The following is a 14,278-nucleotide window of genomic DNA, read 5'->3' as shown; positions in this document are numbered from 1 at the left end:
CCCATCCCCCCGTGCTCACAAGAATGCATGTAAGTCTAAACTGGTAACCTGTAAAGGCTTTTAAAGGGTTTCCTATGGGTGTTTTCAGGTACCGTAGTTTGTCGCCGTTCTACTGGTGTACAGAATTTCAAAGCGTGACATATTTGGTATAACACCATCTTTTATATTGGGTGATATATTGTGTGCACCAAAACGCATTAAAGTGTATTTTTCCTAAAAACTTGCATTTTAAAAATGGCTGTACAAGTATCATGTAAAATAAAATATTGCTACAAACGCAATTTTATTCTTTAGTGCCTCTGTGGAGTTCTAAGTAATTTTCTAGCAAACAAATGCTGATCCCAGATTGTAAGCTCCAATGAGCAGGGCCCTCTGATCCCTCTGTTGAATTGTATTGTAACTGTACTGTCTGCCCTCATGTTATAAAGTGCTGAGCAAACTGTCGGCGCTGTATAAATCCTGCATAATAATAATAAAGTAAGAAATGTCAGAATTGAGCAGGAGGTAAGGTGGTTAAAGCAGAACTTAACTCCAAAAAGTAAGTTAATTCCATTTTAACACCTCCTTTTCAAGCAGAACTGCGGCAAATTTTTACATTTATTTTCTATGTTGTTTTTGACCCCCCGCCGCCATTCTGGCCTGGGCCAGAATAATGTGTTGCTAGTCCTGGAACCTCCTGGGATACTTATACAGGTTTGCCAACCTCCTGCAGCATTTTTTACTGACAAAACATGGAAATTTTACTGGCGGAGCACATTTTTTACTGGCAACCTGAGAAATTACAGAACTCCTATTGACAACTAACACAGTGAATATTTTAACAGTATAAACATGATATGGAAACACTAACAATACCTATACAAAAGTAATTTATTTGATTTACACTTAAAAAGTCAACACAGCATGGAATTATCAGCCCCTGATATTTACTAGCAATTGTAAAAAAAAAATCACTGATTTTTACAAACTGTCAGCAAATTTACTGGCGATTGGCAACCCTGATCTCTCAGGATGCTGCAGGATTGGCACACAGAGCGGCTGGGCCCAGCAACTGCCCTGCAATTGCATGCAATGCGCACAAATGTGGTGCGGTAGTGTGGCGTTTACAGGGTTAAATCCGTCAGATCGCTCTTCAGAGAGCACCGTGCATGTGAATAAGCCCCCCTACGCATTGCTCTTTGCATTCTAGAATAAGCCTGTATATATCTGTAGGCTGTCAGTGGAGTTCTTTCAGATCTAGTGACACATGCTGTTAGTCATTGTCAATTGAGAGCGGTATAGGATGCAGAGAGGAGGAGGGTCCATGTGACAGGAGCAAGCATCTGTCACACACACAGAGATTCACCATTCAGCTCGCCTGTGACAGAACACCACGTACAAAGGCAGAGAGGGGGAGGGGAATCTATACTTTTTACTTTTAAAATGATGATATGTTTTGAGTCAGGCTTTCCCTCCCCCCCTACTGTAATAATTCATACATCCTAAGGGAAAGGGCAACATTCCGTGTGCACATTTTCCAGTCAATGTGGACTTCCTTTGGTTGGCTACAGAGACAGAACAGAAATAAATCCATGGCAGCAAGATGGATTTTCCCGTGACAGTGATGAGCTTGAAAGATGCGACATGCTCTCTCGTTGGCCGAAGCTGAATAGCTTTGGGCACTAAGCTGAGCTTGTTCAGCTAGCATTAGTGTGATAACAGCGCAGATATGGGGGGCTGCACAGCAGAGAGCTGCTAGAGCAAAATCACACAACAACTACATTTTTATTTTATTTATTTATTTATTTTTTCCATTTATGATTTCACATAACAATGGGGAAATAAATGGGTCTTGGATTCTGGACGGAGATAATAAATAGAATTTGTGGTGGCTTCTGTGAGTGGTGGAGTCATGCTGTCTGCAAGCAGTGAGCTATTCCAGGCACTCTGTCACCAGGTAAGGCCTAACAGTTCCTCTCCGCTTATATCTTTTTGTTGTATACTTGTGTAGACAGTGTAGTACCTCATAAATTTTACAATAAGGGTTAATAAGTTGGTATCCTCATCCTCATTAATTGGAGCAACAAAAAGAAGGAGATTTAACATGGACTACTCCAGATAGGTTACCATGTACCATCAGTGGAATTGAGGACTATCTTGATACCCAAAAGATTAGGCAAAGTAAAAATTTCAAAATAAAATATATGTAATTTTTACTTTGCCTAATCTTTTGGGTATCAAGATAGTCCTCAATTCCACTGATGGTACATGGTAGCCTATCTTGGTAGTCCATGTTAAATCTCCTTCTTTTTGTTGTTGTATACTTGGTTTGTGGCCTTTGGTTATGGTTTGAGACCCCCCTTACCTCCAGCAGATAAGGCCTACCACCTTGGGAAAAGCTATGATCTTTGACTTCTGAGGGTGTAGGGGACAACTTTCATTCCTTTTGATCTTCAAGGTCAAAGGCTGGAAGGGTATTCTTGGACTTGTAGTTATTTAAGAGGTGGGGGTTAAAGGAAAGCACATTATGTTAACATTTGAAGTTAGCAGATTGGAATTTGGTAGGGAATGCTGGAACTTGTTTTCCTTGTATGACTAGTTGGAGGAGATGCTGAGAGTTTTAGTTGCTTGTCAGATGGAGGTTATATTGAGCAAAAATGCTGGATCTTCTTCTTCCTCCTTAACAGGAGAGCCAAATGCTCTTATAGCATGCCAGACATGCTGGGATGTATAGTTATTTCTCAAATTGGTATGGCATGCTCAGACTTCTAGTTCCTCCAGCGTATCCAGAGTATGGTGGCACTTAAAGGTCTTCCTTGTCTGAAGGGACAGGAGCCACCAGAGCATATTGGGGCTTGAAATTCTCCCAAAGATGGATGACAAGCTTCTGGCAGGATGTCATGGGACTTGCATTTCTTTCTCAGCTAGAGAGGTTATAACACTAGTTATAATGACCACAGCTAGGGCCAGACCCACCAGACCATGTTGGAATTTGTTTATAGGCAGCTGAAAGGTCTAAATTGATAAAACAATGTAAAACAGAATTCATGCAGCTCTTGTGTAGGAGATCAACTATCATGAGGTCACAATTCAGGAACGGAATTTAGGTCATGGAAAGAGCACTCAGCCATGATCGAAGAGTGTCTTTGAAGCAGTTATATTCTCATGTGTCATATGTATGGAAATGAAAGCAAAAGGTCAGTCACATAAAGAGCTGAAAATTCAACATGACTAAAACATTTGTGGCTTGGAAAAATATTACATTTCTCATTTACATGTGACTCAAGTGGCTAGGCACTAAGGAAAATACCAATGCCTTATTTAGTTATAACAGAATATATTACACTGTAAATTGGATAACCTAATGAAAAAATGAAACACAAAATGCTAAATATTACATACATGTCTGAGCTCATGACAACCAAGAATTAATCTTTTATTGGTCTGCCTAGGTGTAAAATACAGAAATGTCATCTTATAACTAGAAATATTCACATATTTGTCACCTTAAAAAATATATATATTTATTTATTTATTCTGTACCATAACTGGTTTATTGAACAGATACAGCCAAAATGTTGAAGTCCCATGTACTCCTGTGCTTTGTGGCAAAGCACTAAAATGTGCATTACGACAACACATAGAAATGCACCTTCTCTACCCCAACACATTTTACAGTAGAGCACAAAGCACACTACAATGCATACAGTAAACTGTGTGTTGTGTTGCACTGCATTGTTAAAAAAGGATTATGCGTGTTTTTTTTTATTTGTTGTGGTGCATTACGGATGTGCATGCTTAAGTTTGAACATGAGTAGAGTGTGTAGTGCTTGTTATCTCTCGTCAGTGCAGGATGTAGAAAACAGAGAATCAGTGAAATGGGGCTTGGGGAGTGCTGTTAGCCATTTAACCATCTAGAACATGGTCTCCAAACCTTCTAAATCACAAATGTCAAACACAAGGCCCGTGGGCTGAATCAGGCCCGCCAGGCCTTGTCGCGCGGCCCTTGTACCCAGTTTTTTAGCTGAAACGTTGCTCTCACCCTCCGCTCCCCCTCCCAGCTGTCACTTGTAAACACAGAAAGCCTGTGGTCTCAGTGGCTCCCAGAACTAACCAATCCCATGCTCTCATGGTGGGGCATGGCAGGGACAGATCTACAGAATCTGAGAGCGTGAAGGATCTCCCTGCAAGGCAGAGCCATCTACACAGGGTGGCACTAAAGTCAGGCAGGGTAGGAGAGAGAGATGCGAGGAAGCTTAGGGGGGATGGGAGTTGCACACTGTGCATAGTGCACCCCTAAACCCTGCACACCATACACAGCACACCCCCTGACTCTGCACTTTGTACATAACAGTCCCGAACCCTGCACTCTGTACGTAGCTCACCCTAGATACAACTGGCCCTTTGAGGACATTCATACCCACTATGAAATTGAGTTTGACACCCCTGTTCTAAACAAAGGGCCTGTTTACTGGCCTTCAGACTTTAAGGGGGTGGGGGTGGGGGGCAGAATGTTGCAATTTAGAACGGAACATCCTGGCATCAGTGGAAGTAAACATTGTCTCAAGCTTGGTAGTTAGTGGAACCAAAACACTTTCACAGAACTTATGGTCAAAAGGAGGAGGATTTGTGCCCCATTATTGGTATTAATTGAAGGAATAGAGGCCTATCATTGGTATTAGTTGGAGAAATTGGGTCCCATCATTGGTATTAGTTAGAGGAATGTTGTCCCATCGTTGTTATTAGATAGAGAAATAGTGCTCCATCTCTAGTATCAATGGGAGGGACAGTTCCCCATCACTGGTGTCAGTGGCAGGAATGATGCCCTACTTTAAGAAAAGGGAAGGGGGTAGAAAGTTTGTAAGATGTATGTCCCTTTAAATGGAGAAGTTGAAGTTGATTGGCTAATTCTGCCTAGCAGTCAGATATCTTGTTAATATATTTTGTATCAGCGATTAAGAGTGCTAGACTGCAATGCATGCACTTTGCATGCACTTTGGCACATGTGTACATTGTGTAGATTACATAAGCATGGCAGACTGTAGGAATAGATGGGCTATAGAATTTGCATCAGTGACAGAACCCTGAACTGTACAGTGTCCTTAAACTTGGAGTAACTTGAACAGCAAACACACTTGTAACAAGGGTAGTGTTAGATGGGTTAGGAACCCCCTCACCCGATTCTTGTCCCAAGGGAAATGTAGCACTGAGTGTCCAGCTGGGGGTGCTCCCTTTGTTCTTTAAGGATGTGGCGATGATGATGACCTCCTGATCGGACAGCAAGCAGGCGTTCACATTCACAATACATTATTGAATTATTATTATTATTATTATTTGTTAGAATTATTTATAGTTATTTATTATATTATAATTTATGATTTCGTGTTTCAAATTTTATCATGACGGGGATGTCTACTAGACTCTTGTTTGGATCGATTTAAGTGAGTTATTCCTAAGAATTACAGGCCTAAAAATAAAACGCAAAATTTCTATGCAAAGTACCGCTTTCAGCATCAAAAATCAGACATAATCAGCCTGACAGTGGGGGGGAGGTTTACTAAAACTGATGTACAAAGAATCTGGTACAGACGAGTGTGGTAACCAATCAGCTTCTAGGTTTTATTGTCAAAGCTGAATTGAACAAGTTGATTGGTTACTATGCACAGTTGGACCAAATTCTGAGTGCTCCAGTTTTAGCAAACTTCCCCCAATGTCACCACAGTAAACATTGTCGTCTGAACATAATTAATAAAAATAGGCATGTAGTGATTGCTGTAGCTCCTTGGAATTCAGTGTTTTTTTTTTTTGTCAGTTTTCAGTGGAAGTGTCAGAGACTCCCTTCCCCCTTGACCGCCTACAGCCTGAGCACCTCCCCCCTGTTCTAGCATCACCAGGGGTCTGACAGCTAGAGGTAAAGCCCTGCAAAACTGTGCTGGGAAGTGTGCTGATGTTTCCATCCACATTGCCCTGAACCAGCCCTGCATGATAGGATTGGAAACAATCCAGTCAAGTGATGGCCAGAATTCATATGAATGGGATAGAACAGGAGGTGAGAGTAAATCCTATTGGTGACACAAGCAGAAATAAAAACATGACAGAGGTTCTAACCCTCCTTCCTCATGGGGGGGGGGGGGGGGATAACAGTTATACATTTCTTAAAGTGATTGTAAAGTCTTGTTTTTCTTTTCTTTCTTTTTTTTTTCAAATAACAAACATGTTATCCTTACCTGCTCTGTGCAGTGGATTCCTCCTTTTCTCGGGTCCCTCTTCGTTGCCCCTGACCCCTCACTCCTGTCAAGTGCCCCCTCAGCAAGCAGCTTGCTATGGGGGCACTTGAGCCGAGCTGCAGCTTTGTGTGTCCATAGAGACACGGAGCTGCCTGTTTCTCCCAACTGGCTAACTGACTTTGATTGCCAGTCATGGGAGCACCACTGCGGTGTCTCAACCAATCAAGAGGAGAGTCATGGACATCCAAGGGACTCGTGGACATCGCTGGACAGATATGGAGCTCAGGTAAGTATTAGGGTGGCTGCTGCACACAGAAAGCTTTTTATCTTAATGCATTAAGATAACAAAACTTCTGCCCTTACAACTCCTTTAACATTGCAGCCTTCAGCCAACTATGATTTTGTGTCTGTAGCAGACCATCCCAGTTAGTGCCTAGGAAGTAGAAAATAACTGGGATTTGTATGCTGAGAAAAGAGCAGCCACATCCAAAACCCTACAGTGAAACTTGCTAAAATCCATGCAATGTATATAAATGTTGCGCCGTAGTTCATGGAACATGTTGATTGGAGGAGAAAGAAGAGTAATAGCTTCATGAGATCATCAGGCAGGTGGTTTACTACCCATTCACAGGCTAGGGGAGGGACCAGGAGGGAGGGAATCTGGTCTCTTGTTCTGCCAATCAGGGCATTGTGTTGTGGCAGTGTTGTGTAAATCTGGACTGGATGAACAGAAATACATATCCTTTGGCAGGATTTCAACTGTGTATTTAGCTGTTTGCATTGAGTTCAGTTTTAGCATAATTGAGAAATGGGATTGATGGGTGAGCGCACTTCATCCTGAAAATAGAGCTACAAATAGAAATTTACATACACAGTGGGGCCTTTAACCGCCTTCAGCCCCAAAAGATTTTACCCCCTTCCTGACCACTTTTTGCGATTCAGCACTGCTTTGCTTTAACTGACAATTGCGCGGTCATGCAATGTGGCTCCCAAGCAAAATTGACGTTCTTTTTTTCCCACAAATATAGCTTTCTTTTGGTGGTATGTGATCACCACTGCGGTTTTTATTTTTTGCGCTATAAACAAAAAAAAAGCGCATTATTTTTTACATTTTGCTATAATAAATATCCCCCAAAAATATATACATTTTTTTTCCTCAGTTTAGGCTGATACGTATTCTTCTACATATTTTTGGTAAAAAAAAATCACAATAAGCCTTTATTGATTGGTTTGCGCAAACGTTATAGAGTTTACAAAATAGGGGATAGTTTTATGACATTTTTATTAATTATTTTTATATTTACTAGTAATGGCGGCGATCAGCAATTTTTATCATGACTGCAACATTATGGTGGACACATCAGACATTTGTGACACATTTTTGGGACCATTGTCATTTATATCAGTACTATACAAATGCACTGATTCCTGTGTAAATGACACTGGCAGTGAAGGGGTTAACCACTAGGGGGCAGGGTAAGGGTTAATTGTGTCCTGGGGCGTGTTTCTAACTCTTACTCCCCATGAGACGATCTCGGGTATCCTTGCGGCGATTGAGTCCGCGGGACCCGCGCGCGCTGGCTGGCGGCGCACACGCGATGGCACGGCGGCAAATTTAAAGAGACTTACAGCTACACCCATTTGTCCAGCCATGCCATTCTGCCGACGTACATCGGCATGCGCCGGTCGGGAACCAGTTAAGGTGCTAATAAATAAAATCCAAAATATAATAAAAAATACTTTATTCCATTTTTTTTTTTACAGATAAGACGCATCATATATTATCAGAAAACCTAGAATTAGTATCATAGAGGCACATCCAATTTAGAAAGATATTGTGCCAGGGTAGTCGGGTAAACTTGGTTTTGCTAAAGGTCTCTGGCAACCTATTTTTATCACAAAATGTATTTATATCAGATATTTACTTTATAGCACAGAATATTTCTAAATTGGATGTGTCTGTATATTCCTGAGTTTTCTTATCGTATACAGTATAATGTGTTTTGTCCATAAAAAATTCTTGGAATAAAGTTTTTTTTAATGAAATTTTGGATTTTATTTATTGGCACCTTAACTGCGTGCCGACTGTATACTGTATATGTGCGGCGGCAAGGCGGCTCTCCTGTGCTGGATCATGTATATAGTATGCTTCTGGGTTGGGGGCGTGCAGGTGCGCCAATGGCAGGCTGCTCCCACTGTGATTATTCATAGCCAATCAGCGGGCACAGCGGACTTGATGTCTGCCTTCACCCGCCTATTGTTCGTTAAACAGGAAAAAAAGCAGTTTGCCTATGTAAACAAGGCAGATTGCCACTTTGTCAGCGGGGAAGGCATTGATCCTGCAAAGCAGGAACAAGGATCTATGCCTTCCACTAGTAAAAACACCTCCCACAGTTTGGTAAAACACTGGCTAGGAACACATTTATCCCTTTGATTGCCCCTGATGTTAACCGTTTCCCAGCCAGTGTCATTAGTACAGTGAAAGTGCAATTTTTTTTTATAGCACTGATTACTGTATTAGTGTCACTGGTCCACAAAAAGTGTCATTTGGTGTCCCAACTGTCTGCTGCAATATCACAGTCCCGCTATAAGTTGCTGATCACCACCATTACTAGTAAAAAAAAAAAAGAAAATCCAAAAAAAATTCCATAGTTTGTAGAGGCTATTACTTTGGCGCAAACCAATCAATATACTCTTATTGGAATTTTGTTAGGTGATGACATGAATAAGGCGTGATTGTGAAGAGTGGGATATTTTTCTTTGGGAACATAAAACTTTTAATAGTCTTCTTCGGCTGCTTGTGTTTGCTGAGGGAAAAAAAAATCTACATTTTTTAGTAAGTTTACGTGTTTGTCGCATTAATAGCCATTGTGGGCCTCAGGTTGGACACCCCTGGTCTACAGGTTCACAGCTGGGGACCATGAAGTAGCTTTAGCACTGGTAAAGGAAACTGTAATCACAGGATCCTGGAATAAATCAGTCCATATGGGCAACCTCTTGTGGAATAGTCCAGCATCCAGCCCAAAGTGGCCTGTAGAACAAGCAGCTCCCCTCCTCCCAGCTCACCAATCCATTCCCTCAGGAGGTAAAAAAAAGACAATCTCCTTAGAGCTCCAGACTATTTAACAGCATCCCCAGTCACCTTCTGGGCACACCCTTCCAAGGATTGGTTAGACCCCACTCCAGGATTGATCGCTCGGCTCTCGGCTGCTGCCGCCGCCATTCTAGGTGAGGGAATCAGGAAGTGAAGCATTGCGGCTTCACTTCCTGCTTCCCTACTGCGCATGCGCGAGTCATGCAGCACAATAGGAATGGTCCGAGCTGTCTTTGGGACCTGTGTGTGTCCAGCAGACAGTGCGCCAGGACAGGAAGAGGCATAGACTCCCGTGGGAATCTATGCCCGGAAGTGGGTGCAAATACCTTTCTTAGACAGATATCTGCACCCCCCCCCTCCCCCCTGAAAGGTGCCAACTGTGACACCAGAGGGGGGGAGGATTCCCGATGAGCAGAAGTTCCACTTTAGGGTGGAACCCCACTTTAAAGGGGTTGTTAAGGTAGAAGGTTTTCTTATCCTAATGCATTCCATGCATTAATGCTGCATTCACACTTCAGGGTTTTGAATCGTGGGCAGATTTGCAGCGAATCTGCCCGCAATTTGAAAGCGCTGATGTGTGAATGACAAATTGCGGGACTCGCATTTCAATTGTCACGTGATCAATCATACTGCAATTGCGGCAACATGCATCACGGGAAGCATGTCTCCTAAAAAAAGTTCAGGAGATACTTTTGGGGTAACATGCTTCCCACGATGCATGTTGCCATGATTGCACGATTTATCCAGACCCGCACCGCGATTTGAGGTATCATTCAAATGATTGGTGATTTTTTTGCGCTGCACTGTTTGCACTTTTCATCATTCAAATGATTGGCATGTCAAATGCAAGTCCCACGATTTGCCATTAACATATCAGTGCTTTCAAATTTGCGGCAAATCTGCCTGCGATTCAAAACGCTGAAGTGTGAATGCAGCCTACAAAAATAACCTTCTGTGTGCAGCAGCCCCCCTCAGCACCCCTAATACTTACCTGATCCCCATCTCGATCCAGCAATGTTGCACAAGAGACTCAGCTGTCCGGGACTCTCCCTCCTCATTGGTTGAAACAGCAGTGAAGCGCCATTAGCTCCCACTGCTGTAAATCAAAGTCAGGGGGGGCGGGCCACAGCTTGCTGTGGGGGCACTCAACAGGAGGAAGGGGCCAGGAGCAGCAACAAGGGACTCAAAAAGAAGAGGATCTGGGCTGCTCTGTGAAAAACCATTACACAGAGCAGGTAAGTATAATGTTTTATATTTTTAACAAACAAAACAGACTTTAGTATCACTTTAATGTCACTTCAAATCTAAGGCCGCGTACACACGCGCGGACTGTTCGCCCAACTTTGTCCGTCCAACAGTTTCGGCAAACAGTCCGCTCAAACTTAGCATGGACGGACATGGCCACACACGACGGACGAACAGTTTGCTGAAACCGTGCGCGATGACGTTTCGGCACGCACGACGGATCGAAAATTTCGACGTCCAATACACTGCAATGCAACCTTCCGACGTGGAAATCCTTTCTGAGCATGCGCGAGACTTAGTTGGCCGAACAAGCCTACACACGAGCGAACAGTCCGCTGAAACCTTGTTTCAGCGGACAGTTTTTCGGAATTTCCGTAAGACCTTGTTCGGCCAACTGTCCGCTGAAACTGTCCGCTGAAGCCCCACACACGAGCGGACTGTCTGCCCAAACACTGTTCAGCGGACAAGGTTGGGCGAACAGTCCGCCCGTGTGTACGCGGCCTAAGACTAGGAGTCAGAGACAGCAGTGCCCTAGATCTTGTGGATATTATGCACTGTGGATATTCCAGGTAAAATGTAAATCTTTTGGGGTACTGCTTGGGTTCAACTTACATTTCTAGATGCTGTAATATAAATCTTTACTCTGGTTTAGGCCGGGTTCACACAACGTGACAGTTGTATGACTGTGGATCTGACTTCGCCCTGCGACTTTAAAGCGGAGGTCCACCCTAAAATGGACCTCCGCTCATCGGAATCCCCCCCCCTCCAGCGCCACAATTGGCACCTTTCAGGGGGGAGGGGGGGTGCAGTTACCTGGATAATCCAGGTAACTGCACCCACTTCCGGGATAGCTGTCTGCGGAAAGGGGCATAGATTACGCCCCTTTCCGCAACTGCCCGCCCCTTTGCGCAAGTGCCCCGCTGCCTGCTGGGAAACACACAGTTCCCAGAGGCAGCGGGGACCATCCGGATTGCGCCGCGCGGCTCGCGCATGCGCAGTAGGGAACCGGGAAATGAAGCCGAAAGGCTCCATTTCCTGATTCCCATACCCAAGATGGCGGCGGCAGGACCCGACAGACGACCTAGCGATCGGCTTCGGGTGCCGACATCGCGGGCACACTGGACAGGTAAGTGTCACTATTTTAAAAGTCAGCAGCTGCAGTATTTGTAGCTGCTGGCTTTTAAAAAAAAAAAAAAACGCGGAGTCCCGGTGGACTCCCGCTTTAAGTCTGACATCCATCCGACTTCAATGAACGGGTATCCGAATTTGACCCCAACAATACCAGTCTGGTATGAATCTTTAGGGGAAACTCCACGCCAAATAAAAAAAAAAAACGGCATGGGGCTCCCCCTCCAACACCATGCCAGGCCCTTCGGTCTGGTAAGCATTTTAAGGGGAACCCCCATGCCAAAAAAACTGTGAGAACCCCCCCTCAAGAACCATACCAGGCTCTGCACCCCCTACCCCAAAGCACCTTGTCCCCATGTTGATGAGGACAAGGGCCTCTTCCTGACAACTCTGGCCAGTGGTTTTCGGGGTCTGCGGTTGGGGGGCTTATCGGAAACACAGGTTTTTGACAAAGTAAGTTATTAAATCAGCTCCGATGTCTCTTTCCATCATGCCTCCGGTGGTGACATCACACGGTAGCCCCACCCCATGCCTAGGAGTAATGGCGGACCTAGCATTAGTGCGGGAGAGAGCGTTGAGAGAAGATCAGATGAAGAACAGAGGGAGAAGACAACGCAGAGAGGAGACCGGGCAGAGGCAGAAGACATCAGCGGAGAGGAGGAAACCTGGCTAAAGAGGGAGAAGACAGCGCAGAGAGAGTAGAAGATCCGGAGAGAGGAGTAGAACCGGCAGAAAGAGAAGACATCTTTGGAGGAGGTAAAAGAGCCAGAGAGGGTAGAAGAAATTGGAAAAGTCCCGCTGGAGCTGATTTAATAAATTACTTTGTCAAAAACCTATGTACTGTTTTTATTTTTGACACTTTTTTTAGATGAATGGGTAGGGCTACAATGTACTCCATACTCATTCACATAGGGTGGGGGGCTGGGACTGAGGGCGTAGTTGCCATCATTCCTTAAAGTGATTGTAAGGGTAATTTTTTTTTATTTTTTAAAATAACAAACATATCATACTTACCTCCACTGTGCAGCTCATTTTGCACAGAGTGGCCCCACACCTGCTCTTTTGGAGTCCCCCGGTGGCTCTCGTGGCTCCTCCCCACATCTGATAATCCCCTCTGAGAAGCGCTTCCCCGTGGGGGTTACTTGCGTGCGCACTCCTGAGTCCAGCATTTGCACCTATAGACACAGAATGCCGAACTTGGACCCGCCCCCCTCCCTCGGTGCCTGCATCATTGGATTTGATTGACAGCAGCGGGAGCCAATGGCTGCGCTGCTATCAATCTATCCAATCAAGAGCAGGGAGCCCATGGAGAAGGAGCCAGCACACATCCCTGCCGACTGAATGAAGGGGTTCAGGTAAGTAAAACGGGGTGGCTAAGGGGCCAATGCTTTTATTTACTCCTGCAGCATTCTGTTAGTATAATTCAATGTGATGGTGTTTTACTAGGTTAACACACGCTCGGTTATCCATGATCAATATTAAAATAGCATTCTCTGATAAATATAGCTGGGATTCCAGGATTCTAGATATATCATGCTGCTGCCTTTTTACTTTCCAATCAGCAGATTGGGAGGGGGGAGATGACATCACTGTAACAGAGAAAGTGATGTCAACTGCTTTGCAGTGGTGCCATGGCACTGTGTAAATCTCAGGACTGAAATGAAAAGCAAATATTTACAGCTCGAGTTCATGCCAGGACAGTACAACCCCCCCCCCCCCCCCCCCCCCTCCAATGACCCATTTTTGTAGACAGTCTAATGTATTTAGAAAGAGGCATGATGAGTTTTTTAAAGTTGTAATTGTTTGTGAATTTTTGGGGGGAAATTTAGACATTAAATAAAATTTGTGCTTTTTTCACAATTTTTTTACATACTGTCACCAGTGTAGTACAGTGTCATCATACACAGTGCCTTGCAAAAGTATTTTTGCAAGGCACAAGGCACCCCCCTTGACATGTTTTGTTGCCTCAAAACCTGGAATTAACATGGGTTGTTTGAGGATTTGCATCATTTAATTTACAGAACATGTCCACAACTTTGAAGATGTTTTTTTTTTTTTTTTATTGTGAAGCAAACAACAAATAAGACAAAATAACAGAAAAAGTCAATGTGCATAACTATTCACCCCCCCCCCCCCTAAAGTCAATACTTTGTAGAGCCACCTTTTGTGGCTATATCACAGCTCCAAGTCTCTTTGGATAAGTCTCTATGAGCTTCCCGCATCTTACCACTGGGATTTTTGCCCATTCCTCCTTGCAAAACTGCTCCAGCTCCTTCAAGTTGGATGATTTGTGCTTGTGAACAGCAATCTTTAAGTCTTACTACAGCTTATCAGGGTTTTTTTTTTTTTTGTTGGTATACTGTTATTGCTCATACAGTGATGATCATTAAATAAGCAATAGTTTTCGCTGTCATGAATGGGTTAACCATTCATGAAAAGCTTGCTTTTTGTTGTGACTTGTGATTGGCTAAGCTAATCACATTTTACAGGTAACCAGGTACCATGTGACTACTGTGGGCCAATCACAGATCACAACAGTAAGCAACCTGTTCACTAATACTAAGCCATTCATGACAAGTCGCTTACATTGCGCAATCATAGCGAT

The 14,278-nt window shown here is 43.8% G+C and overlaps 1 protein-coding gene across 5 annotated transcripts in view; it reads left to right on the top strand.

Moving 5' to 3' along the window:
* SLC4A10 (solute carrier family 4 member 10) overlaps positions 1-14,278 on the top strand; it is a 381,585-nt gene that overhangs the window by 84,736 nt on the left and 282,571 nt on the right. The window contains exon 1 of one of the 5 annotated variants that reach the window (XM_077447584.1): positions 1,705-1,936. The exons of the other annotated variants lie outside the window; for them this stretch is intronic. Within the exon in view, the coding sequence (XP_077303710.1) occupies positions 1,892-1,936 (45 nt within the window). The 5' untranslated portion in view covers positions 1,705-1,891. Of the gene's footprint in view, positions 1-1,704; positions 1,937-14,278 lie in introns of those variants that run through there. 5 annotated transcript variants of the gene reach the window in all.

The sequence above is a fragment of the Lithobates pipiens genome, unplaced genomic scaffold (genome assembly GCF_037356315.1).
Source record: "Lithobates pipiens isolate NorthernLeopardFrog02 unplaced genomic scaffold, aLitPip1_a1.2 Scaffold_22, whole genome shotgun sequence".
Lineage (NCBI taxonomy): Eukaryota > Metazoa > Chordata > Amphibia > Anura > Ranidae > Lithobates > Lithobates pipiens.
Note: the sequence above shows the minus strand (reverse complement) of the source record. Positions and strands in the feature narration are given on the sequence as shown.